The sequence below is a fragment of the Struthio camelus genome, chromosome 2 (genome assembly GCF_040807025.1).
Source record: "Struthio camelus isolate bStrCam1 chromosome 2, bStrCam1.hap1, whole genome shotgun sequence".
NCBI classification, from domain to species: domain Eukaryota; kingdom Metazoa; phylum Chordata; class Aves; order Struthioniformes; family Struthionidae; genus Struthio; species Struthio camelus.
In genome coordinates, this window is record NC_090943.1 from 64,462,047 (window position 1) to 64,489,061 (window position 27,015).

Sequence of the window (27,015 nt, forward strand, 5' to 3'; positions counted from 1 at the left end):
ATGAAATGATTTATCAAGGTTTCCGACAAACATTAGCTATGAGAAGTAATCAATTTAATTCCAGGAAGCTAAAAATCCTTTTAGCTATTTAATATTAAAAAAAAAAAAAACTACTTCCCATACTTCAGAAGTTCTATTTTGCAACTTCAAAGCCATCAAGAATCTCATTAGTCTCAGAAAAAGCTCCATTTGGCCCTCCATACAATAATCTTCACTAATTTACAGCAGCAGTTTCTTTTAAAAACTAGCCAGCTTAAGACATCTGTAATCAGTCACGGTGTTCAGCAGTATCCAGAAGTTTCCTATCAAACATCAAACAAAACAGACCCAAAGTCCTCTCCGTGCAGCTTTAGCCCTTTCGGGTCTCACCACTGCTTCATTTCATAGCGAGCAAAACCCAAACACTGCTATTGCAAATGCAGTGACCGCTTCCAGGCGCTCCTTGATGCAGGAGTGTAATAAACCGCCTACCATACAAAGAGTTAAAAAAAAGAAAAAGAAAAAGAAAAAAAAAGGATTTATAACGCTGTAACGATCCCTTAATGCTAAGCTTGGAAACAAAACACTTGGGCTGAGGGCGCAACTCCTTACCGCTGGTAACGAACCGGGGTGACCCGGCGGCGACGCGGGCTCGCAGGACGGCGGCTCTGCAGCCGCAGCCGCGTAAACCTGCTCCCGCCCAGCAGGGACTTCCCAGGCGGCTCACGGCCGGAGCTGGTCGTCAGCAGACACGGGGACACCCCGAACCTCGATCCTTCGGGTTCTTCAGCGCGAAAAGCGCTGGCGCAGTGCCCAGAGAGCCGGACCCGTCCCTGCCGTAAGGCAGCGGACAGCTTCAGCCAGCGATGGCGAAGCCTGACCGCCCGCTGCACGACTCGCCGCTGCGGAAGCGCGGCCGCCCACCCCGCAGAGGTCTGCCCCGCGGGTTTGGGGGGGGGGGGAGCGGGGCGGGCAGGCGAGGCGCCGGGAGGGCGAGGGCGGCGGAGGAGCTCCGGCCCGTCCGCCCGCCCGCCCGCCCCGCCGCCACTCGGCGAGAGAGGCGCCGCTGCCGCCGCCGCCCGGCTCAGCGCGGACCGAGCCGGCCTCGCCTGGCCGCGCCGCGCCCGAGCACCTCCCGCCGCGCCCGGAGGAGCCGCCCCCCCGGACCGGGAGCCCTGACCCGCCTCCTCAGCCACGGACCCCCCCCCCCCCCCCCGCGCTCACCCCCACCTGCCCGGCCCGGCCCGGCCGCGGCGCCGCTCCCGCTCCCGCCGCCGGCGCGGCCAGCAGCAGCACCACAAGTTTTCACCTCGCTGCCGCGGCTCCCTCAGGCGGCGGCGGCGGCCGATCCCCTCCCCCGCCGGCCCCGCGCACACTTGTTTTTATGTCCTACGGTCCCTCCCGCCGGCCCCGGAGAGACCTCCAGCGCCTCCATCCAGGCTGGGGAGGAGGCGGGGTAGCGGCGCGGCCGGCCCGGCCCGGCCACCCCTCAGCCCGGGGGCCCCCCGAGGCCTGGCGTGCGCGGCCTCCGCCGCGGGTACCTGGAAAAGGGCGTCAAAAGCGGCTTAAGGCGTCGAGGGGGCCCCGCGCCGTCCCGAGCGCCTCAGCTCGCCACGAGGGGCTCCAGACAGATCGGCCAGGCGCGTTACAGACCCCCGCGGGCAGGTGCCCGTACGGGCGCGGTACCTGCGGCACCGACCGCTCACAACCGCCAGCGTTTGCGGGAGCGGGTCACGTACGTGACGTAAAAAACGCTCGAGAGCAGGACAGAGAGGCAATAGAAGCATTACTGCCCCTTTTCCCTGCGTTTCAGCCAGCTGAGCTCTCGCCCCCCCCACCCCCCATGCAAGAAACGGGGGTTGCTGCCCTTCCTAGGGTGAAGAAGAACTTCATCCCAAAAGTTACCTTGAAACTCAGCTGGAACAGGCATAACCTGAGGCTCATTCCTTGCGTAAATAATCAAATATGCACTGAAGCAAAGTGGAATTTAATTAACAGGATTGAGAGGCCTAACCCAGATCATGCTATCAGCTGATAGTTGGGGCCTCTCCTGGGGGGTGGATGCACATCAGTAGGGACAAAGGAAGTGATTTGATCATCCCCTCTTACGGCTGGGACAGAGAGTAGAAGAGCACTTGCCATACCAACATGACTTCGTCGTAGCCTCTCTTCAACAGCCACAGATCCAGAAACAAGCTCGTGGATGTGCTTCCTAAGCAGCAATAGATACAGAGGCAAGATTTGCAGCCCATCCTACCCCTAGGCGTTTCCTCCTGGCCCATTTAGGTAATATAGTGCTTAACATCCGCAAATTCATTTCTCAGGGGTCCTCCTTCCCTCTCTAAGCAGTGGGCACTCATCTCAGGCTGGCCTTCGACACTTAAATCCAAGTCTACTTTTTGCAGTGCTTCACATTATGGGAACAGACAAAAAGGTGAACATATGGAAGGCAATGACATTCACATACTCACTGAGAGCAACATAAACACTAGGCAAACAGAAGACAAACCAGGTCCTGGAAGTGCTTAGTCTCATGTGCACAGAACTATCCAGTATGCCTAGGGAAACTCTGGCATATTTAGAAGCCAGACATAATCAAAATCCTTTATTCATCATCACATCTTAAATCTCTTCTTTCTGTGTTCCAACCAGAGAAAGAGAACACGTGTTACAGACCTCTTAGACATCTGCATCTCACTGTTCTCAGAGACACAGTTTCTCCTAAACCTTCTGCTGGATCAGTGCCATCTGCATGACAGCACAATAGGGATTATGCTTAAGGAATACCTAATGTGTCCCTAAATCAAGCTAAGAGACTCTGGGAATGGGATCACTCTCCTAATCAGCAGTGCACAGGTGTACACAATCAGCCACTTTAAAACCTTGCTGAGCCTCACAGTATTTGGTGTTTTCTTAAAGCCCCATTACACAGATCGCATGATTACCTGAAAATTTCAGCACTGCTTAAGAGAAAAACAGGATTACAATCAGCTTCTAGTATTCAAGGTTACAGCACAAGTTTCAAAACTTGAACCCCAAAGACTCCAAAAACAGAAGGCAAAAACTATTATATTTTAAAAATTTAAAACTATCATGTGATTTTGAACTCTGACACATGATTTTGAAATGCCTGAAGTTTGGCAATACTGCGTATGTATGCAGATATCAGCTCGCTGATGGACATATTTTTGCGCAGAAATGGCACAAACCAAAAAAAAAAAAAACTTATTTTTGCATACCATCTGTGATATCATGTGAAGACTCAGTGTCAGGAAGTTCAATACACAGAGTTACTGCCACAGCATTAGCTTAGTATAACTGCATGTTGTTTATATATATTAAAAGCATGGCTTTGACAAATAATTAGGACTTGAACATACAAGAAGTTATTATTACATTTATATACTGAATTCCACCCCTTCTCGCTTTTACTAGGAACAGGGAAGAACGGGAGGAGGGCAAGGGGAAAATCCATGTGATTAAAGAGCTCTGATCATATTCGAACCCGCCCAGAGGTGCAGTCAGTGACTCGAAGTTAAACATTCATCTCAGACACACACTGCTGAATCAAGGATTCTGCTGTGTGAAGGGAGTTGCTAAGCTAAACTACTAATCAAAAAGCAGCTCGTGTTGTACTTTAATGACACTGCAAACACTTAAAAATTCCAAAGAACAGGGTATCAGAAGTGACTGTAGTGACTCATACCTTTTACATGCTGGAAGCAATTTGCCCCTGATTTAGAACGGTGCTTTATTCTTACTGGTATCTACAGAAGCAGCCAGCCTTGAGTAATGTTTTAGTTACCCAAATACAACTTCTTAAATCAGAATGAAGAGGGACAACTCATTTGGTCATCACTGAGCTGAAGCTAACCACCTGCGCTTGTTAGAAAGCAAGAACTTGGAGAGAAAGTTACGCAGAAATCAGGGCACAGCATGAAAAATGGTTTTCAGCCCTATCTACATGTTGCTATTTTGCTTAGACAACACAATTCCAAACCAAAATAGTGTTCTTTCATGTACATACAATATATACAGATACACTGTTGACATATGTTAGGTTTATAACCCCTCATAAGGCACACAGATGCACGTCACGTTTATGTCAAGAATACTTGACAGATACCAAGTTCCCTGTTGAGCAAGGCTCCCAAAACTTGGTGCGCTCTTTCAAAACAGAACATTTAGTTCAAATCTGTAATCTAACCTTAGTGTCAGAGATCTCTAGAGAATAGCTTCTTTGGAGTTTCTTTAATGATTCTTAACACATACAGTAGCATAAAAATTTACAGTGTTTGATAAATGTCACCCCAGCAGCTATGTATTCTAGCATGCCCAGCAAACACTAAAGCTCAGCCTGCACCACAGGCCCGCTTCTTCATGCAACACTTACTTCCCCACAGTACAGTTTTACCTTCCATTGGTAAGACCTCTTCAGGGATAACAAAGATAAACAGTACAGTTTTACTTTTCTACTAGAGTATTTTCAAATAGAACTGTTGTAAAATATGTACAGAAAGAAAAGTACCTTATACAAATAAAAAAATAATCCGAGTGGCATTATAAGAGAGCATGCAATTGATCAGCCTGGATTTTCTTAAATCTGACCTACAGCTAAACACTCAAGTTCCCTCAGGAGAACAGAAAATGGTGTGTGGATTGCTCTGCAAATGCAAACGATAACCAGTACTTAGTACTGCCAAAATTTGCATTAGTTTCCCAGATAAGCAGTTTACCAAGTTTTCTTTCAGGGCACTTCTCTATGCATCTGCAAGTTAGGCAGTTCCTGGAACCTATTGCTCTGTTTTGGAGAAGATTGCTAGGAAACTATCTTACTTAGATGCTAGCTAGTCTTAAAAAAAACACAGTGAGAAATAATTTCAAACTTAGTCTGGACTTCAGATTTAAATTATTTCCATGAGCAATCAGTGCAAAAAAAGCACTAAATAACAATGCTTACTTTTTTTTCCCCCGAAATAAAAAGCAGAGCTCTATGGTAACTTAGGCTTTTTTGTTTTCTTTCATTTTCAGTAAAACAAATCCAGACTTATATCTGCAATGCTGTACAAGTGATAATCAACTCATTCATGTATTGTTTACAGAACTGCCCTTGCATATGTCAACTGTGGGCATTAAGCCACCATTTCATATACTTTCAAGCTACCAATTGACTTGATATTTAACCCCATGTTGTACCTCCTAGGAATCAACCCACACAACCTGTGTTCCAACATCAATTTACTGGTACGGAACATGATGTCCTTCGTGGTCAAAAAAAAGCTCATGTTGAATCTGTTGATTCCAGAAAAACACTAGTGGTGTATTACAGATGTGACAACATAAAATCCAGCTTTCTGAAATATTCAATTGGTGCAATACCAAAACAAAAATACAAAATCCCTCTGTAAACCATATGAATAACTTCAGTCCAGCGAGCTGAGGAAAATCTATGATGAATGCAATTGCCATTTTGTACTCTGATTCTTTATAATGCACAGAAATAAGGAGCAGCATCTTGCACAGCATTTCCAATATTTTCTCCATGTACTAATTTACCACATTTTCCCAACAAATGATTGAATTTTTCAGGTTATCAGCTTGCAAAGCAGAAGAAAGGGCATGTCTACATCGCCCACTACAGGACAGTACAGGAACACCCAAAATAGGTATTAAAAGTACAACTGGGACTGCACGTTTTTAAAAGTAGGCTCATTTACTACCCCTTTTAGTTAAGGTACAACGTGCAGCGTACATGTAATTACTCATATCATCTGATACATCCAATACTTTGATATAACAAAAACTTCCTGTTCCTTATATTATCTCATACACATTTTGTTATTCTCCAGTTCCCTGCAACTGTTCCTCTTTTTTATCTTGAAAGAAATAAAAAAGCATTAAGAAGAAACTACAGTGGCAAGTTTAAAAGTGAAATTGTGAAAGCTGCACAAAAGCCACTGATGCATCACAGAACTGATGCTTTGTATAACATATACTAGCACTACTATATTCCATCAAAAAATACACTCCCGAAGATGCTTTTTCAACATGAGTCTGGTGGTACTGGGTGGGGTAAGCCAAGCATTACTTGACACAGAGAAAATCAGGAGGAAAGTGCAATACAGTTCCTGCCTTTTACTCTTCTCAGAACTGAATCAAATCCTCTGACAGGACTCAGACAGAAGTTCCCCACACAGAGATCAATTGCACAATTCTTCAACCCTTGTGACAGGAGGCAACGAAGACTCAAATGCCACATACCATATACTCAGCGCAACGTGACTGGAAATTTAGTGCAGTGTATACAAAAATTGCTGCAAGTGGCTACAGAAAGTTCGAGGGGAAACAGAGAACCAAGAGCACGATATCATAACAGGCCTTATCAAGAGTCAGTGCCTCACTCTGTGTGTATTCTTAGCACTGGCAATTTCAATTTTTTTCTCAGCGGCACAGGAGCTTCAAGATGATATATTCCCCCACTACCACCCTCAAAACTCCCTCCTTCACGCAGCGAACCAGGCCCAACTCAGGACAACATGCAGGGGACTTTTTATTGAGAATCCCCCGAGTACTTTGTGGTTAACCACTCTACGCCCCTGGCTGTCCACTTCCTCCAGTACTTATAGACATCCCCCAGCGCCATCCGCACCAGCCCCCTGTGTCCAAGACACCCAGCTCCCCAAAGCCTCTCACTGACCTCCCAGAGTACTCACAGGGCTCCCCAGCCACTCTGCCCAGCCCTACATGGTCCTGCACCATATCTCCTTTGGACTCCTGACTGGTATGACCAGTGATACTGGGCCTTGTCCAAGACAAATAATTTTGCTTTTTTTTTTTTTTTTTTTTTAACAATAACAGCTTTGAGACAGAATCTGCTGTACAAGTGTGCCTATGAACAACATAACTATGAACATACATTTATTACTGGTGGAGATGGGTGGATTTCCTTAAACCAACCAGACGGCAAGCTTTCTCCATAGCATCCTTCCTCCTGGTTACGGTCCACTGGTATCAGTTATCGATTACCAGTGAGCTCACATAATTCCTTGGGGCTGAATAGCCACAAGTTTGCATGTATGGTTAGACCCTTCACGGAGCACAGGTTAGCCACCACTGTCTTCTAGAATATGGAGCCAGAGAGTTGGGTTTTCCCTGTCTTTTCAGAGATTATTTTGAAAATAAGATTCTTTAGATAAAGGTAGGTATAGCCACATCCTTCAAGTACTGCAAACAGGAAATGTCTTTAACACAGGGTTTCCTTGTTAACTAGCCCTTCTTAAGCATAGTATGCTAAGTCTCTGTAATAGGTAAAACCAATGGCTGTGCCCTGAGGAGCCTACACCTTTGTCCAGTGGCTCCACTATTGCCTGGCTCCTTTTTACAACCTTACATATTCTCTTCCATTTAAGGAAGTTTCTTCAGCTTTCATTACAATGTCAGCTGCACGAGAACAGGCAGGATTTGAACAGCTCATCTATCATTCATTTAGATTATAGGGCTGGTGGTTTCCCTCCTCAGGGGATCTGAGGTCTGCTTTCTAATTCACAAGGGCATGATTCAAAGAAGAGCTCCCAAAGAGGGGAACCTAACCTGTAAACTTTCATTATGAAAGGGAGATCCAACAAGACCAATTTTTAAAAAATTATCTTCCTGTGAGTGGACAGATGTCAGCCTCCAGGGTCCAGGCACCAAATCCTGTTGCAAACTCCTATATCCTTTCCCCTCCACTTCACACTCCAGTGTTTATAAATCAAAATATTCCTTTCTTCCCCACTTTGAATGATGGGAGAGGAGGGGACACACCAATTTCAAGTCTGGGGAGCACTGATTCTGTCCAATGACTTCAGGAGAGTTGCAGTAACATAACTTAAGGTACAATGAATTAGGAAAAAATTCTCCAGTTAACTATAACAAAATAGAACAGAGGAACAGCATGACCGTGTGTGCACAAGAGACAAAAATAAGTCTGATGTATCTTCCCAGGACTGCTATTCAGCTCTGCAAGGCAAACCAAAACCAGGAGAGCTTTGAATGAGGAGGAAAAGTTTTAGCATAGCAGCAGTTGTAAAACACAAGGGACCACATTTGCTACTTGTACAATGCCAGATTCAGAGCATAGCACCTGCCAAGCAAAATTTAGGAAGGAAAACAAAAAAATTCTCTCTTAGAAATCTTTTTGGTAGGGATGGAGACTGCTTTAACATAATTTTATTACATTTTTGGTCCTCATTGCCTTGTCAATGCCTTGTCTCCATGAAATGGAGACAAAAACATTTTCTTACAGTTCAAAATTCCCAGTGAGTTGTGAAAAGTTGCTTTCTGCTTACCTGTTAAATTATGCCACCCCTAAACAAGCAGAGACAAAGATATTCATAGCAAGTGGCTACTGCCAATCACATAAATAGCACTTTCCTGATGTAGTTCAGACTGAGACTTCATCTGCCGGGTTCTCAGCTAATACCAGCTGAATAGACCCTTCACCTTCAGTGAGTAGTATGTTGCTGAATAAAACATAACCTTGTCTAAGGACTGGCCCAGAGAAGAAAACAAGGATTTAGAATCACAGGCCTTTCTCTGGTTCTCCTACCAGCCCACCTGGTAAGCCACTGCTAGGTTATTTTAGCAATGAGAAACTTAATTCTCTATATCAAATCAGTGCTGCATTATTGCTGAAATGTTGCCCTGACATAAGCTGCATTTCATTGCCTCAGAAAAGCACCACTCCAAACAAAGCGATTTCTGGACTTCCCTACAGCTGCCTGGAAAATATTAGTTTAGCCTCCTCCCGTGTAATGTTGGCAGCCGCAAGTCCTATCAGTCGGCTGTCCACATTTTCCACTTACACACTCACTTACCTCTTATATTATGCCACTTGTAAGAAAAAACGAGACAAAGTCTTTTTCAGAGTAAGAAGCTACTGGCTACTGACTACAACACACGCAGCACTAGCAAGGACACGTGGACTTCAGCAGCAGAGTGATGTCGGCCTTGTAGGCCAACAACAGCTCTGACAATAAAACTTTGTTGACAGATAGTGTCTTGGGCACGCTGCTGAATGATGAAAAGAACCTGAACAGACCTCCTGCTCCCTTATTATCTTCTCCTGCACAGGAGTTAGACCAGGCCTCCAGAAGTATTACCTTTCTTCAGCACACAAACTGGCCAAGTGGGGAGTCCTACAGGACTTACATGGTCTCTGCGTTTGTTGTATAGACAAGTATGCATGTGAGGTAGACAGCTGTTTTAATCGACAGAACCAGAATAGTTACAGCATCTCAACATACAGGTATCATACTTTTTTTTTTTTTTTAATGTATACATTGTTGGTAAGGACAAAAAGGGCACAAGGTCAAACTGAAAAATACCCTTGTGAAAACAAACTGAATACTCCAAAACAACCCCTTCCTTGACTTGCTGGCTTACTCAGGTTAAGATACAGGCCATATTTTCAACCTGAAAGACTGATACACCCTTGTCCCTTTCTGGTATCAAAGCAATAGGCTGCTGCAAATTAAAAAATGACCTCAAACATAAATCTAATATAATCTCGATGTTTCACGAAGGAAAAGGAGATTAATATAGAGCTGTGTTAATACTAGAATATGCTTTTCTACAGAAAATTTCATTGGCATTGAGCTGCTAACACTGCTAACCTGCTTACATTGCTCTGCCCCCAATTTAACATTGTTAGAGTAGTATTTGAGAAACGGTTGTGTCCTTGCAAATACTCACGTATTCACAAGTAATACCACCACTGTAAGCATACAGATCTGTGACAACCAAAACTACCTTTGACAAATCTCTTACGTAGGCTCTCCTACCTTTGTACGCTAGTCCTACATGTTGTAGAGCAGGAGCTTCTAAACTTTGCTTATACACCACTTTTCACAGTAGCAGAAGCATCGACATGAGCTGTTTCTAGGTCTGTTCAGATACCCAAGAAAGCCCTTGACCTCGTGGGCAGAGTTTGGGAACCACTAATTTGTACGACCAAACACTTTTGATCTGCTTGTGCTAACGAAGTGTCCTAGCACAGACTTGGCTTGCACTGGCCTAAAGTATTTCTTCTGCCAGTACTGCCGTCTCACCTATGCAAACAACGTTAGCCACACATGCAAAGCAACTCTTCTGCTTCGAGGCCTCCAGCTACGCTGAGGGCTTTGTCAGCAGAGCTCCCATCAGCTTAGCAGGGGTGATTTTTCCTAAAAAGACTCCAAACTGACATGGCTGTGCCCATCCAACTTTACAGTGTCAAGCAAGACAAAATTATGAGACAAACTCCCCCTTCCCTCAGACATAACCTTGATCTGAATTCCTTTTCTTTGCTAACTGTTTGTTTTAGCCCGGAGAGTTCACATTTGCAAGCTTTTCTCCAGAACCAGAAACCTTCCTCATACTAAAGAAAACTCAGATTAATGCATTATTTATTTACCTTCAGAACATGAGCTTTACAAAAATACCAAATTATTGCAAGACTCAGGACAGAACAAACAGTACAATTAAGCAGATCCACTTTCCCGAAGTTAGAGGCAGAATAAGTTGTTGCCTAGACCAACAGAAAGTCACTATGGGCAGGGCACATTTACTTGTTTGCTAAGGCAGCAAAATTCATATAGAAGGCTCACGTAAGTCAGATTTTTAGAGGGCCTGATCTTCCTGCTCTCTCTTTATTCCAAAAGCAGCACCCGTGAAACGAGCTAAGTAAAGTGCTTTAGTTTCGTAAGTACAGAGAACAGAACCAAGCCCAAAAGAAGGGAAGTCATCTCATACTCAAATCTTTTGTGCAATAAGGGGAAGTTTCTCTTTCGACTCTCAAGCTTGTGGCTATTTTGGATCAGACCTACGCCTACTGCAGTAACAGACAAATGCAGATTGGTAGCCGAACTGCGTGACTCAGACTTTTGTGACTATTCTTTCCAAGCAAATTTTCCCCTTCTCTTCTAACACTCACTGCAGTAATGTTGATTTGTTCAGTGGGTCTAGAAGAGGCACACTTGGTGGGCTTCTCAGTTTCTAATTTACACTTCATAAAAAAGAACAAAACTGGAAATTTTGGTGGAAATATACACCAAAAACTGTGTTTTGGGATCACAGTTTTGTATTTATAACTGCACAGGACATCTAAAGCTGACTTATCAAGCTACCTTGATGCATGCTAGGAGTTGGTTACAGTATGAGCAGTGAATATGCCTTTGGATACTTCAGTTAGCATCTTAACGAGCTTCAAGCAGCCTTTCCAGTCACATTCCGATAACTCAGCTGAGTGAACATAACCAAGAAAACAGCTCTTTGGCGTATCAAAAAAGGGCCTCTTACTGCTGACTCAGCAATAAGGCAACTGTCGACCTTCAACGATTCATTTGTGTTTAACTTCTCCGTGTGTGTGTGTGTGTGTGTGTGTGTGTGTATTTATTTATATATTGTGTGTATTTATTTATATATACATTCACACATACATAATCCTTGTACCATTTAACCAGATTACAAAAAAATTGTTCTCCAAGGGAAGGGAAGGAAGACAAGAACGCATTTATTGTTTGCAAATGTGGCCACAGAAACCTCAAGTTTGCACCCCACGCAGCCTTGACTCTTGTGCCCTGAGGAACTGTACTAACTACTGCTCGACAATTTATAGCTATAGAAATGGAGGGGAGATCTCATGTTCAGCATTTGTTAATGATATGTCTGAAATACAGCTCAACGCAAGAAAAAGGAATGCTCTTGTCCAAAGGAAGGTTATTTTCTTCTTGATTTAGACCCCAGCTCTGGGTTTAACCAGCAGTGCAATATCCTTGTACTGTTCTGCCCAGGTACTTCAACAGCAGTTACTGAACAGAGGTTACCTCCTCCATCAGAGAATTGGCCCATTCAACCTTTTTTTTGACCATTATGATGAAATGTCAGCATTTTGATGAAATTGCTGAAAGGCCAAAAATGCTGAGTGAACACCACTTCAGCTGGATTTTCAATAATCACTCAAACCAGACACCTGTGCAGTATGAGCTGGATTAAGGTCACAGCTTATTTTGCATAGATCACTGAACAGTACTGATCAGATAACAGTATTTGCTCACTACTGATTCCTGGCTACATTAGAACAGAGAGGTAAATAAGAACAGTTTATCACAATACCAGTGACTTGAGGTAGAATTAAATCCATGTATTTATTCTTTGCATCCAAAGCATCATCCCATTTTTCACTAATTATCACAATAGTTAAGGATATACATCATTAAAAAAAAAAAAAAACAGTGAAGTAGACTGACTTTACAACTACATATAACAATTTTTTCCTGGCATAATATTAGTCACAACATGTCCAGATCTTGTAAGTCCCATCTTGTCAGCCACTGCCTTCTCCACCCAAATAATAAGAGGAACTTCTTCAGGTATTCATTTTAGCACGAAAACACTCCCCAAAACTTTAGAGGTAGGATTTTTTGCCCCCCTTTAAGAACATTTTTGATGTGGAGGGAGAAATCAGAGAATCATGTAAATATGTATCTTGAGCTTGGACTGACGGACTGATTGATTTTGAAGAGTGCCATGGTTTGAAATCAGATTTACCCAACAGTGACTCTTCATTTCTAGTGGAATTCCCAGTTACACTTTTTGTTCTTTTCACAGTGAAGACCCTTTGGGATCAACACCGGCCTTCATTTCTTCTGTATTTACTGTGTTTTCTGCCTTACGCCACCTCTTTGTTATCTTCCGCTTCGGACACCAAGGAGGTCGTTACTATTACAGCCTTGGCACTTTGTAATTGCTTGACTTTTGTACTTGCTTGACTTTTGTCAATGATGTCCACCTTTTTCTGTGTTGAATGTGTCCATTTCCTAGTTCAGCAGCACAGTTCATCCTAACGGCAATCCACTCCTAGCCACTACCTGCCCTATGAGCCCAGCAGGCCTCAAGATTTGGGACGCCGTTCTGCCAACAGAGTGTTTACATATAAACTTTAGGTAGCACATACAGAAGAATTACATTACTTCCTAACTCTTTATTCTGCTTTTAGTTCTGCCCTTCTCCTTGGCTCAAGCCTTTGGGTTTTTTACAAATGTCTGTATCTGCATAGTAATTTCAAATCTCTCTCCTTTGCTAAGCTTGTAATTTTCTGTGCCCTTCATTCCATTTTTAGCACTATCTCATATTCATACTTAACCTTGCCTTTTGTTTCAACTAACTTTGAGTTTATCAGTAAGATAGTTGCTCCTATTTAATTTTCTTTTTGTATAAAAATAATTCTCTACAAACACTTTGTGCAAGTGTTCAGAGGAATGCATCTTACAAAAGTAACAGACTAACTCATGAATTAGAAACTTCCCTGAATATTACCATCTTCCTTCTGTACAAGTCTTTATCAGTGATTTAGAACATTGGCCCTCACTTTGATGACAGTCTGATCTTGAAGGATTTAAAAGTCTCCTCTCTCTGGACTTCAGTATCCCCCGTGCTGCAGACAGACAACTGTAACACTGCAGGCAAGGTCAAGGGCCCCCACAGATACTCTCTGGCACCTTCTTCTGCAGCTCCAAAGGCAGCTCTTAAATAGATGCTACTTCTGTATCTTAAAACACCACTGTGTGTCTTAAACCACCTACTCCCATTCAGCTCATGTTATATACACTTCACATGCACCATATCCCCTCCATTTCAATCAACAGTGCAAGGCATAAGCAACACAAATATGCCCAGTGCTACACTGAGCTACAGTAGAACAAAAATCACTCTCTGAATATAAAGTGAAAGGGGAAGGAAAAAAATCCACAAAAAGATTAAACATCAACCACTTCTTTAATTCTATTCGCACGAGTCTCTTTCTCACTATCTAGAAATATCAGTAACAAAATAGAGAAAGAAAGAGTGCCAACTAGTAAGAAAAAAAGCAGACTTAAATCATGGATTTAGCCACTGACAACATCTGGAACACACTGTCAGCCTAACTAGCTGTGTCTCAGTTAATCACATGGAAAACCACTACCAATATACCAGTGCCTGTACTATGAAGGTCAAAATGAACAGTGGATTTCCAGCTTCCTTAATACAGTGGAAATGCAGATAATTATGGCTGACAGCTGAGAAAAGAATCTTCTTGAAAAGACGAATTTCCTTCCCTCAGGCCCTCTCTTCCAGTCAAGCTGGTTAGGCCATTCAGATGTTTAACCAAATCATCCTAATTTCTGAGGTTACACTGAGCATTTTGATCTGAGAATCTGATGAGCTCCCTTTCAACCCTGCCGGTCAGCAGCTTTCTTCTCCCCAGTGCACACATGGGACAAATGCTCCCATGGCTGCTCAGCTGCGACTGCTATTCCTCTTCTAACTGCTCAGGGTAAAGAGTCTGGCACAGAGTTTGTGTAATTGTGCCAGTGCTTTATAAGCCAAATAGTAACGATAAAGTCATCAGAAATCCCAAGGCTGCCCCTGGAGTCTCTATTATTACGTAGTTCTCATCCTGGATCACCTCTGCCACAAAGATCAGGGGCACTGTACAAAAGCTACAGCAGGAATTAGAACTGGCCTCAGTGGTCCAGGAAAAGCAGTTACATAGTAGAAAAAAAGAAAATGTTTTTGAGGAGGAGCTGACCTGAACAGCTTGAGGTATTCAAACCAACATTTAAAGCATGCCATAAAGAGACTGGGTGGATATAAACCAGGTAAGATTCCTGGGGATGAGATCTGGCATCAAATGATGCCATCAAATAGAGACAACCCAGGAGATAAATTAATGGCATGTAGGAGAGAGACTTCAGTCTTGGATGCAGAAATCAAACCTCTTCTATCCAGATGCCCTCCTCCATGCGACATGGGCTGGGTGAAAGGAAAGCATTAGGCCCTCTCCTATCTGTCCTCACCTGACCCACAATCAGCACAGCCTGGACTGTCTTGGAGAATTTGCGAGGCAGAATTGCAGGAGAGCTTCCAGTGTCATACGGGAAACAATGAGGTTGGACAACAGAACAGAAGCTCTCTGTGACTTAGTTCCACCTTATGAAGAATAATGCCCTGACAGAGAGACTGATAAAAGAAACTGTGAATAACCAGAGTTAAATCAGGGCAAAAAACACTTAAGCTTTTATAGCAAGATAAAGATTCCAGTAGCACTTTTTCCTGTAGCCTGGATATCCTTTATACAAGATATTCAACAGCATTAGATGGTTAATTATCATGAAAGAGGATGTAAATGTGTTGAATTTATACATACCGCTTTTAAAAAGTACCTCTCAGTGGCATCTGAACTGCCTGAGGTTTTTTTTTAACTTGCCTGTTACAGACCATTCTCGTGCAACTTTGCCAGACTTTCCTGACTCAGCTTTGGCTGGAGTTGTTCATTTATTCCCAGAAGCAATCCAGCTTACTATAAAACATGTGCTTGTATAATGCTTGTGACAAGCTGAAAGTTCACAGCAAGCTGTAGTGTGAGAGGCTGCAGAGCCTAAACATCCAACTGCAAGAAAGCAGGCTATGGGGGCCTTGCACAATGCATTTTTCTTTTTCTTTTTTTTTTCCAGCTTCATCTCCTAACTATTATTTGTGAGTACACAAACACACTTGCTTGGTCTCTCTGACTTCTGTATCTTCTCTAGCAGCTTTCAAACTCACAGACTTCAACCCTGAGCATAGTTTGAAGAAAGGGTGCCTTCAAGACAGTCCAGGTTTCCTGAAAACAGTTAGTTGGCTAAAAAAAAAAAGACCATAGTGGGAGCACATCCTTATTCATCATTAGAGTTTATTTAGGAGACTGATCTCAAGACACTAAAGCACAGGAAAACAGATTTAATTAATTTTGCTTCTTACTGAACTACTTGTTTGAAATGCACTTACTGCTTCTCTTCTCTCCTTTCCCAAACCGAAGGGCATTCACTTAATTGCCTCCCCACAGTCCAAACCACAGTAAAGAAATATAAGCTTCAGCCCTGAGAGCAGAAAAGAGAAAAAAATTGCCTTTGCCAGAGCTGAATTCAAGCACAGCATTGTTCTTAGGTGATAAGAGCAACACAGATCAAGAGCTCACCTCCGTCTTTCACAGACCTGCTGAAGATTTGGCTTCTGCCTCCCCCCTCCCTCCTGCCAGGTGCCCTGGGACACAGCAGGGCAAGATGCCCTAAATCGCCCCTCTCCCACTCGACAATGCCTCCTTCCCCCCTCCTGCCTTCCTACCTGCTCCCTCACCAGGGGCAGGATCATAAATCGGGTGGGAGCCTGGGAGAGCAGAGTATATTTAAGACAGCTGAAGTCCTGTGACTGAACTCTGCGCTAGCGCAAAGTCTCCCGTTTGCTCTTTCTTCACGTTCTAAGCAGAAGGTAACATTAAATAGCCTCCTTTGAAGGAAACGTTCACCAGCTACGGTTGTGTGTTGCTTTGACCGAGACTAGCATCAACTTACAAGCACACCTCAGGGAAGAGAAGTTTTTCTGTCTCTTATTCATTTCCTCTGGGTTAGGACGATACCATAGCATTTGAGACAAACGAGTCCCTCTGTCAGCGCTGAACATGCTGCCTCTAACGTCTTGCAGCTCCTTTCCTAGTACCAGAGGAATTGAGGACTGTTGTATTTTCACTGATCAAACTCGGAGAGGTACGAAGTGAATCACAGCAGAGAAGCACAGAAACTAGCAAACGGAGCTTCACTTTCTCAGAGTAAAGCGCTGGCCTTGGTAGCCCAAGGGAGTGGATGGAAACGGCCCTGGGATTCATAGCTGAGTGCTACAGCTCCTTCACACTACAGAATAGAGGCTTGGAAAGCATCACCCTTGCTGTATAACGGCATCAGTTTGACAGCTGACACAATGTATTTTATGGCGATAGCTTACTTACAAGTTAAAAATCAGCAGAAATGCAAGCTGAAAGGAGTAATAAAGTGGGAATATCATCCTGAAGATCTCTGTGCTTGCAGCCCCTTCAGAGTCACCTCCCCTGCTACAAGTCTTTCATCACCACTGCAGCACAGTATGAAACGGCTCTGAATTTGGTAAAAAGGAAAGTCAGGCTCTTGGGAAAGTGGGGCCTGACCCAGAGAGACCTCTGTCCCCAGTACAGCAAGCCTTGATCACACACGAAGAAATAAACACTTAGTAAAACCAAAAGCAGAGTATATTGCAACAGCTGTAATTACCACTAATGTTTCTGTTCCCTGGGGGCAATTTTCAATTGCTTATAAACTTTCTGTTTAGGTTGCAGTTTGGTAGATCCCAGCCTTCCTCTTTTTAAGCATTTCTGCATCAAGTGGCACAGAAATGGGCCACTTTAAAAAAATATACTCTTCCAGTTACAAAATTCTTTGTGATAGATGTCATTCATTAGGATTTTGAGGCAGAAACTTGACATTTATCAGGCTGCCGGTCAGAGAAGAACTATTTAGATGCCTGAAGAAAAGATATTTGCATTTCTCCTTGGTAGTGGGTTTGCTTTTTGGTTTTGCCTTCCTTTGGGTTCTTTGCAGAGGCAACCTTAACGTTGTCATTTCTTGACTTACATAATCATCATCTTAAAAACAGATGATTTGCATAGGATTATGTTATAGTTTGTTTTATTCTGGCTACAATAAATAAAACAATACACATTCACCTTAAAAAATAAGGATGCAAAGGAACGTAAAAGCATACACAGGGAAAGAAGAAGCAGTGATGGTTAACCAAGGAGAGTTAAAAGGATGGAGCAATAGCGAAAGGAGACCAAATTACAAGCTTTCCATAGTAACCACTATGAAACCATGTAAACACCAGAATATAGATAAAAACTGAGCTGGCTTAGTTAATCCTAGAATAAGCAGAATTTAACTTTTTGCTGTCAAAAAAAATGCACACTTCCTCCTGAAAATTCAAAATACTTCCCAGAAATGAATATCACATCCAGAATAATAACGAAAAGTGTTTCTCCAGGAGTATCTTTGCAAACGCAGTCTGAAGTTTGAACTGTCAAAGCATATTCTGCTGCTTTTCCTTACAACAGTGAGCAAAGTTTTTCTGCTACTACAAAAAGCAGGATAAGGCAAGAAATCAGTATATATGTATGTGTGTGTGTGTGTGTGTGTGTGTGTGTGTATATATATATATATTTTTTTTTTTTTAAAGTGGTCTACTATTTGAGGTAACAGTGGACAGGAATATACCAGGCAATGGGGAAACCCCAGGTAATACTGGTACAGGGGAATGCAGACATGACTGGGTGGGCTCAGCATAAAGCTCAAGCAGAAGGAACACCCTGGACTTGTATGTCCACTGATCTAACAAGAGCTGCTGGACCCAAAATACTCCTGCCAACCATCCAGGTGACTCTGTCTTGCATTTCTTTGTAGGATGTCTTCCTGGTTTTGAAACTCCTCTGAGGCTCTGCTGTGCATTCATGGACACTGTTCCCACATATTAAGTCCTCCCAGAAAACGGAGCAGAGAGGAAAGCGTGCCGCTAAGAGCTCCAGCGAGTGCTGGAGCAACCCGTCCGATCAGCACAGACGGACCACCGCTGACCTAGGAGTAACACAGGCAAGGAAACAGTTATCTCTGCACCCTGCTCCCAGCTCTAGGTGCTCAATGCTGAAATACCGTGGTTGGGGTTGAATTAAAACTAACACAGGTCCATGGGCTCGGTGTTTCAGGCCTCACTCTCCAAAAAAGCATCCTTCTGTGACTGGACCCAAGTTGTTCCAGAGTATTCACACGGTGTGGTCATGAACTAATTGTAACTATGCTATATGACCCTGGCTAGCTATAGATTTATGTCTGTCTGTGAGTATCTACAATGCACGGGTAGCACATCTGACTGTACTTAAACTACAGCTTTTCTGCTGCTCTTTGTTGACTGCTGAAATACTCTGAGCAACTTCTCCGGAGAGCAAAAGCTTCTGCAAATTAACAAAAGGACGCAGACTTGGAAAGGGTTGGTTTTTGTTTTTGTTTTTTTAAAGGAAGGGAGGCTGTTTCCTTAATAAACTTTCTTCCATTACTGCGTGCCACATATGAGTGCACTACGATGTATAGCATTCATCACCATAACCACATATGTATATTAATTTAATGTATTTTCACTGGCAACAACAATGCTACAAATACTTACTTCTGAAGATACGCAACCCTAGCATGCAGGGTTTTTAAGCTATTTCACTATTTTTAATCACATTGCAACAGAACAGAAAGTTTTCACAGAAATTACTTTCAAAATACGTTAAAAAGTTGTAATCTCTATCAAATTCTATAGCACAGATAAAAAGTACAAATAAGAAGTCTACAGTTAGAGTTTTCTGTTGAATGTTATTGCATTTTTCCTGAGGGAGGAGGAGCTAAAAGTAGAAGCAAAAAAAGGATCAGTTCTGCTCCCAAAGTACTATTTTTTTTCCAAAACAACATGATAACTCCTTTCTGGGATTCAGTCCTCTTTGCCCTAGGTCTCTCTTCTATCGAAGCAATACAGCCACTGCCTGGGAAAAATGTCTAGAGACTACTACTAGATTGTAGTGCCCTCTGGTGGCGAAAGCAACTATTGTCCTCAAACTTCAAGCCCAGGGCACTTTCCATTTTATTTTGAACCATTTCCTCTTTCAACCTGCACTAAAAACAGCGATTGATACTTGGTACACTAATAGTATAAAAACCCTCTGTTCCCTTCTAAACATATATGTTGGTATGAGCTGACTGATAGATTTTTATTGCGGCCAAGGTCAGCAATAGGTTGGCACCTGAAGGATCCTCATACTGCAAGGTGTTAGAAGCAAAAAAAAAAAAAAAAAAAAGACAACAACAACAAAAAGTAACAAAATATTGCCGCTGCTTTGGTCAGAACGGAGGTGCTGGCTCCAGGAGAAGGAAACGTGGGCCAAGGGAAGAAGCTGCAGAAGAAGCAATACAGAAGGGTGGCTACACACAGCTTCAGTACGGAGGATCTAGCGCACATATGCATACATTTCACTTTTTGTACAGACTTCACAAGAAAAATCTCAAAGCACAGGTCTGAAATGGTAAAGGATAAATAGGAAAGGCTTTCAGCTAACCTGTTAATGCATGGCTGCCAGGTTGGACTGTGTGGTTCAGTCTTTAGTGACGTGGGGAGGAGTATGAAACAATACTGAGGCCATATGTTCCAGTAAGTATTTTCCTTTTCTGTGTAAAAATTTTGTTTGGCTTTATTCTTTCATTTCCCACTGAAATATTCTGTAGCCTTCTACTTTACTGGTTTCTAATCTTTCAAGTATTCACAGTAACCACATTGTCTTTTTGTCTTATCACAGTTAAGGCAAACATCTTCATGTATTTCTGGCTTTCCAGGCAAGAAGGCACACAAACAGAGCGGGTTCAACTCAGACCCTGCAACAGTCCCAAACGCACACAAATAATTACACCATTTTAGCAAAACAGTTTATACTCAAATATTTTGTAGCAGGGACCCACTCAGAGGCTGTCAAATTTTTCAGGGAAGCAAAAAGAAAAGTTCCTAATACTTTACTTTGAAACAACTGGCACTGAGAAATACCTGTATTTATACATTACTTTAAAAACTGGCAGAGGTGCATGTGTGTGTGTGTCTGAACAAGCTCTTCGTTTGTCCCCGCAGAAACAATTTGCAATTTTCTTTCTTCACATCCTAGATTAAACTGAACTCAAAGCAATGCTTTTCCTTGCTCAGCTGGAAAACAAGCCCATAGTTTTCAGTGCTGCCATATATGTGTGTTCAGAAGTCTGATGTGAAAGAAATATAAAGAGATCCCTTAATTCACATCAAATAAGAACAGGTAAGGTTTATATTTTCAGTCATGAGAGTTGAAAGTTTTGGAGAGCACAATTGCAAATGTGGAGACTTGGGGCAGTTTATTGACAAATTAAGTGTTTTATGTAATTCATAAATTTCTTTTTTAATTTCCATTTTAAGACATTTTGCTCAAAGCTTTCCTATACCTATATTCACACCCCTACAATTTAATAAGATCTCTAAAAACCTACAAGAGTTGATTCTTTACTGATATCCAAAACACACACAACAAACCAGATACAGTTCTACTCCTCACACACAAATGAAAAAGAATCATCAGCACTGACCGAAATACATTGACCTAAACAGGTTTTTCCTTCCCACCACTAAAGGTGCAGACCTGCAGCTCTACGCTGATTCTATGAGAAACCCAAGCTCTCTTCTCCCTAAAAAGCTAGATCTTTCACAGTTTGTAAAGCAAAAACATCCAAGCATAACACAATAGGCAGAAATCATTTTACCTAACTTGAGCCAACTAAAAGCTGGCCTTCAAACTTGAACTACCTGTCTGGGCTCCTTCTCTAGTCAGAACAGAGCAGTAGCCAATCTTAACATGGGTTGAATATATCATTTTATAGAAGACGTAAGTAGAAAGCCTAGATTCTTAATGGACTGGATACCCGACCTTTAGATAAATATTAACGTAAGCCAACGTACACATACTATAGAAAATTATGCAGCTTGCAGCAATTTCTCTCTTCCTGGTTTTCCATCTTATTTGCTTCCTCCCTCCCTTACTCAATGTTCCTTTCTCTCTCAATATCTCTATTTTCTTCAGATATTTTTATGTTTCACTTCTAGTTCACTTTTTAGCCCTTGCTAGACTTCTTCTAGTGCTTCTTGTCCAAGATTTCCTTTGCTCTCTCCCTTCCCTTTTGAATCTCCACATGCAACTCATTCACTCCCTGCCACCTACTTTAGAGTCCAGCCGCTCTTCCCTCTCTCTTTATTCCTCTCCCCCAGTCGCTGAAGGTTTGAGCGCCAAGACAGAGATCAAGCAGCAGCTTTGTTAAACAGCTAAGGTAGGAAGAAAGCAGAGGGAGCAGGAGTATCTGGTAAAAATCAGTTTCTCCTCCTGCTGAGAGCCAGAAAGAGATTCAGGGCTGAGCTCACACGCACAGCTACCAACCAGTATTTTCATCAGTGAAGTCTCTTGCTCAACAAAGATGTAATGAAAGCAAGGGGCAGTTTCTGGTTTTGGATGCACTAAGTTTGTTCTTTTTAATTCCCAGTGCCAAAAGACCCTGAATAAACATAGAACAGCCGCTTCCCTGGCATATTTAGATATGATTCCAACATGCCTGGACGGACCAACAATCAGAACAGCGTATGTTTCAGGGGTGCTCCAGATTAGCAGCTTGCAGGCAGAGCAGGAAGTGAGAATAAGATATTCTTCCTGTAGTAACTCACAGAGTACAGTTACAAGAACTGAAAAGGAAGGAAATGATGAACTATTTTTTTCCTCAATAAAATATTTCAAGCCTGAAAGAGTGGGATGTCACTTTAAAGCCAAAAATTATGAATGTGATTATAATAACAATTAAAATCCAAACAGGATTTGTGTATTCCTTTAGGTTTACTGAATATAGTGTAGTTTAGGCTCCTTGCAATGTTTTTTTTCTTATCCTCTTAACAAGGCGACAGCTAGGATCTCTAGAATTAGTTTCAGAAGGATATCTTCAAACTTCCCATAGCAACTCATTCATACGTCACTCCAAACAATCCCACAGCAAACAGTGCATGCATCACAGCGGGGACAGAACGGCTGCCCAGGAGGAGGCAGAGGGCAGCAGGACTTGTTTTTCTTTGTTTTTCTCTCATGAAACTGCCATGGCCAGCTATTGGATCCAATTCAAGCATACAGAAGACTTTCCCGTTTGTTTCCATGCCTGATTTCCCTTCACCTACCACAACCACTGTGCTTGGCTAGAGCAGACCACATCACGTACCAGCTATGGGGAACTTACCTGGATACAGCCTGCAGTGGTCCTATACCACTGCAACTCTGACTTCCCCAAACAGAATCAAGCCCTTTTATTTTTTGGTACTTAGCCTTAATTACATAGATTAAACACTAACTGAAGTGTGGAAAAAATTACTGTGGAACTCTTCTTAGGATTCATTTGCCTTCATCCACTCTCTGGAAGCAAGTCTTTCTCAGACTTCATTTGCTCCATTTTACCTGGAGCTTTTTAGTATAACTAGAAGGAAGGCCACTGAACCGATTTTCAAAGCACCAAAAGCCCCTGCTAAGTTTAGGTGGAATTTAGGAGTGGGAAAACATTTTCTAAAAAGTAAACAAATAAAAAATATCATTTTTGTATCATGTAGCAAGAGGCCACAGCATATATAAAAATGTCCTGGGTGGCAGTACACATGGTAATTCCATTTGGTCTCCCTCAACAACATTTAGCTGTTGGGCTTCACACACTGTCCTGTCGTGGGTCCACGATGGTCAGATAGCCAGAATCACTGGCTGCTGCACTCCCACAGTTTTGTAGGGAAAGTCCCACGTTCTCAACCTGCATCTGCTTCCCAGTACTGAAAAACTATGACCGCTAGCAATGCATGATGCAAATAAATACCGCAGCTATTCAGATAAGTAAGCATGCAACAATCGGAAGGATAAGGACCAATTTATGAAGAGACCTTTCCTAGTGAAAGGTCTGGGATGAAGTTCTGGCTCCAGCAAACCAAGCAGAGATTTGTTCCTCACTTCCGTGGAGCCAGGATTTCCTCCCTTGATCTTTGTACTTATCTTCTAGATAGCTTTGACAGAGGCTAAAAATAAAGTAATTCTTATCTCCTTGAAAATTATTTTTGCACCTACAAAAACACTGGTGCTTTCAGGCAGTCATAACACTAGGAGAATTTGTGCAAAGTGCACTGAGGCAGAAAAAGCCGGGGGCAAAAGCTAGAGCACATCTTTGCTGAGAGTGATATTCAGCTCCCAAGGACGTTGTTTCAAGGAAGGCACAGCATGTATAACAAATGCAGTAAACAACACCCAACCGCTGGGCCAGATCTTAAGTCTATCAGAAAGCCAGACATTATGTTGCTTTTTGCACTAACCAATTGACAGCACCATATCAGTGCCTCAAATGCCTGAACCCGTTTCCTGTTGATCAGCTGGAAAAGCACTGCAGCTAAATCCGGTTAGCCTCATGCTGTTTGTACAGAATGAAATGTGTCCTTGTGAACCAACTGCTGGGTGCACTTTGCCACTCCGTTGTAGCCTATGATTTCTTTCACATTCTGAGAGTTGCATGTTTCTGATGCTGTAATTATCAACTCTTTCCTACACTTGCACTTTAATCCTAGGTCTCAGTTGTCATCCATCTGGCTCAGAAGCAGCTTCTTCCTACAGCAGGCTTTCCGTTTTTCCCACACTCTGCAGAGCATTCAATTATGAAAACCTCGTTAGCAAGGAGTCCATCGCTCACAATGTTATGCCATAGTAAAACATTTTCATAAGTGATTTGAAAGAAAAAAAAAAACCACAGGTTACAATCCCGTAGTTAGATTGGTACCTTGTCCTCCCAACATCAACTTCTCTTGTCTAAGTTTTTGCATTACATCTTTCCAATAAAAAAAGAGGGAGGTCAAAGGAAGTCTGAATAAGCATGCCTCGAGATATATTCGGTGCAGTAACCCATGAGACTATTATAATCATTACATGGAGGTCCTCCTCCAGTAATAGCACAGTCAGGACGTGCAGTTCCACTAGGTACTATATTGTTCTCCAATCCCTTCTTTTTTGTGTTCCCCTAAGGAATGTACGGGATGACCTTCAGCAGAACAAGGGAAGCTCCTTCTCTGGCAAAATGGTCCTATAAGAATTTCTAGCCCATGTAAGCAAAGACTATACCCTAGTGTCACTCCACTAGCTAGCGAGCCACTACTAGATCTATTAGATCTAGCCACTGCTAGAAGTGGATGTACTGCCAAAACGGTGAAGGAATCACCCTGTGACTCCAGGCCTCTCCAGCAGCACGGCAACCTCAAAGCAGGACTTTTTGGAACCTGGTTTTGGAAGTTGACAACTCAGCTCCTGAAATTAAATAGCTGAATCCTCCAAAAGTTAAAACTTTAGTTGGAAAGTCTCTCTAAAAGAGCAGGATCTAACCCCAGTGAGGAAGACAGATCAAGATCGATACTACGAGCATAATGTTAGCCTGCAGGTCACATACGTACAGAAAGATCATCTTGTTTCGTGGGACCAGAAGATGGATAGATGGTTTCAAAAAAGAAGAACTCAAAATATAAAAGGTACCTGGATTTCAAACCCACACAGTCCCTAATGCCAACATACATACTCTGAGGTAATCAGGGTAGGGTTCTTCTGTAGTTTCATTTAAGCAGAAGATAGAAAATCCAACATCCTGCCATCAAATGTTGATGTTGGGGTCTCACGTTCATAAGGTTGAGATCCACTACAGACATTAGACACTTCACTATTTGGGATACACCTTAGAACACAACTAGCTAAATTAAATCTAGAGCACATGTAAGGAAACACACGAGCTCACTGCAAAGGTCCCCTACCTCAGCCTGAGAAGGTCCTAACTCAGCACAGAGGGATAAATCCCATTCTTGTCATTACCAGTAACTATATTCACTACTATTACTTTACTCAGTCAACCTCTGCCTTTTTTCATGCAAAGCACCAAGATAGGACAGAAAAAGGACACAATATCAGGCTAAAACACGTCCCTATAAGGACTCTACTGTTCTTTGATTTTTTCTTCTCTATATTGAATCCTTGAACTATCACAGTGTTTTCATTTAGCTAGGCTTTTCAAAAAGGCAAAGACATCATTCAGAGAAAAAAAAAAAAGGCAATAATCCATACTATGTATAAAGCAATTAACGCTCTCCTCCTCTTCTTTCCCTAAGCAATTTCTTTCTTACATACCTTCAATGGAAGCTTGATGCAGTAAATAAATAGTCACAACGCGTCTTGCTGAACCCCCTAAACATTTCTGCAGCTCCTACGCTCCATTAGGTCAATATTTACTCTAGAAATAGAGCATATGTACAAAATAGCTTACACAGAGCAGGCAAAAGTCCTGTGGACAGTGAAAATGCACAGCCTTTAAAAAAGTATTACAAGTATTTATATATTAAATATTTTTTCAGTATGGATTTTGTGTGTTCTTTCTTTTTAAAGTGTAGCTTAAAGCAAAATTACTCCCTCCACCCAAGTAAGAAAACAGTATTACTATTTGGATCAAGTCAGATTTAACTATACATTAGCTTAAATTTCTCTGCATTCCAGAATCTAATTCTCCCCTCAGTTGAAAGCACAGTAAGGGGTGGAAAAAACCCTTAAGCAATATGATTTCTAAATTTTACCTCATATTCTGGAGTCAGATTTCTAGGAGAACACGATCCACAGCCCAATGTCCAGCTTGAAGGATATTTAAAACGTGCAAGTATTTTCAGATGCATACTTTCAATGCACTCTGCTTTTCAGAGCTTCAGGCCACAATATGAAAATAATTAGAGGTGTAAACTTTCTAATGACACCAGCAATATTTTTCAGCTTTCTATTTTTAGGATTTCTTGGCAAGGTTTCCTCTTTAATCTCGGCTGCCTGTTTTTGTAGAACGACCCAAACTGCCAACAGGATTTTAGGGGAGGAATGCCGTGTGGCAAGTTTTCTCTGACTTATTACAGGAAGGGCAAAATGTGATTCTCCCTTCACCATTAGCCAAAATAGTGGTTCAAAGAATCTGCACGAATCCAGCAGCCAGCAGTCCATTCATCTGTGTCAAATCCCTGTGAATTGATGCTCATTCAAGCCTGGGTCCCAGCCTCATACCTAAAAACTCCCAACTCAAATCTTTCTTCTCAGTAAACATAGTCTGAGCATGCAAACTGTTGGGAAGACTCCAGTTTTCATATCTTCCCCGTCAGGCTTTGACAGGGTAAGCCAGTTTTTAGTTTGCGGTCACAACAGAGATATAAAGGTGTTGAAAGTAAGAATTCAATTAAGCAGCTCTTTAGCTTTATAAAAGCTGTGACGATAAGTGATCAAAACACTGAACTTAGCGCTGGAATACAACAGCAGCGCTATTAACAAGGAGTCATGCTATTCCACTATATTTTAACAGGCTGCAATACAAAAGAGAACTTTTATTTTTTATATTGAAGTATAATAGATAAATTCCTTAATGAAAAAGTCCTACAGCATATAAAGCAACACAGAGAATCTGAAGACTTACACAGAAATTATTAAACCCACAGTAGTGGGGGCTTAAAGTATCTTAAAGTATTTTATACACTACCACT

The 27,015-nt window shown here is 42.3% G+C and overlaps 1 protein-coding gene across 15 annotated transcripts in view; it reads right to left on the reverse strand.

Moving 5' to 3' along the window:
* The window catches only part of TNS3 (tensin 3), a 265,299-nt gene that overhangs the window by 226,375 nt on the left and 11,909 nt on the right, over window positions 1-27,015 (reverse strand). For 2 of the 15 annotated variants that reach the window (XM_068936093.1, XM_068936094.1), the window contains exon 1: window positions 592-880. The exons of 5 other annotated variants lie outside the window; for them this stretch is intronic. Coding sequence is in view for 1 of the 10 variants with exons in the window: in XM_068936086.1 (XP_068792187.1) it covers window positions 1,885-1,923 (39 nt within the window). In the remaining 9 variants the exon portion in view is untranslated. Of the gene's footprint in view, window positions 1-591; window positions 881-1,209; window positions 1,225-1,288; window positions 1,412-1,884; window positions 1,939-27,015 lie in introns of those variants that run through there. 8 more of the 15 variants (XM_068936088.1, XM_068936090.1, XM_068936096.1 and 5 more) reach the window with 6 other exon arrangements.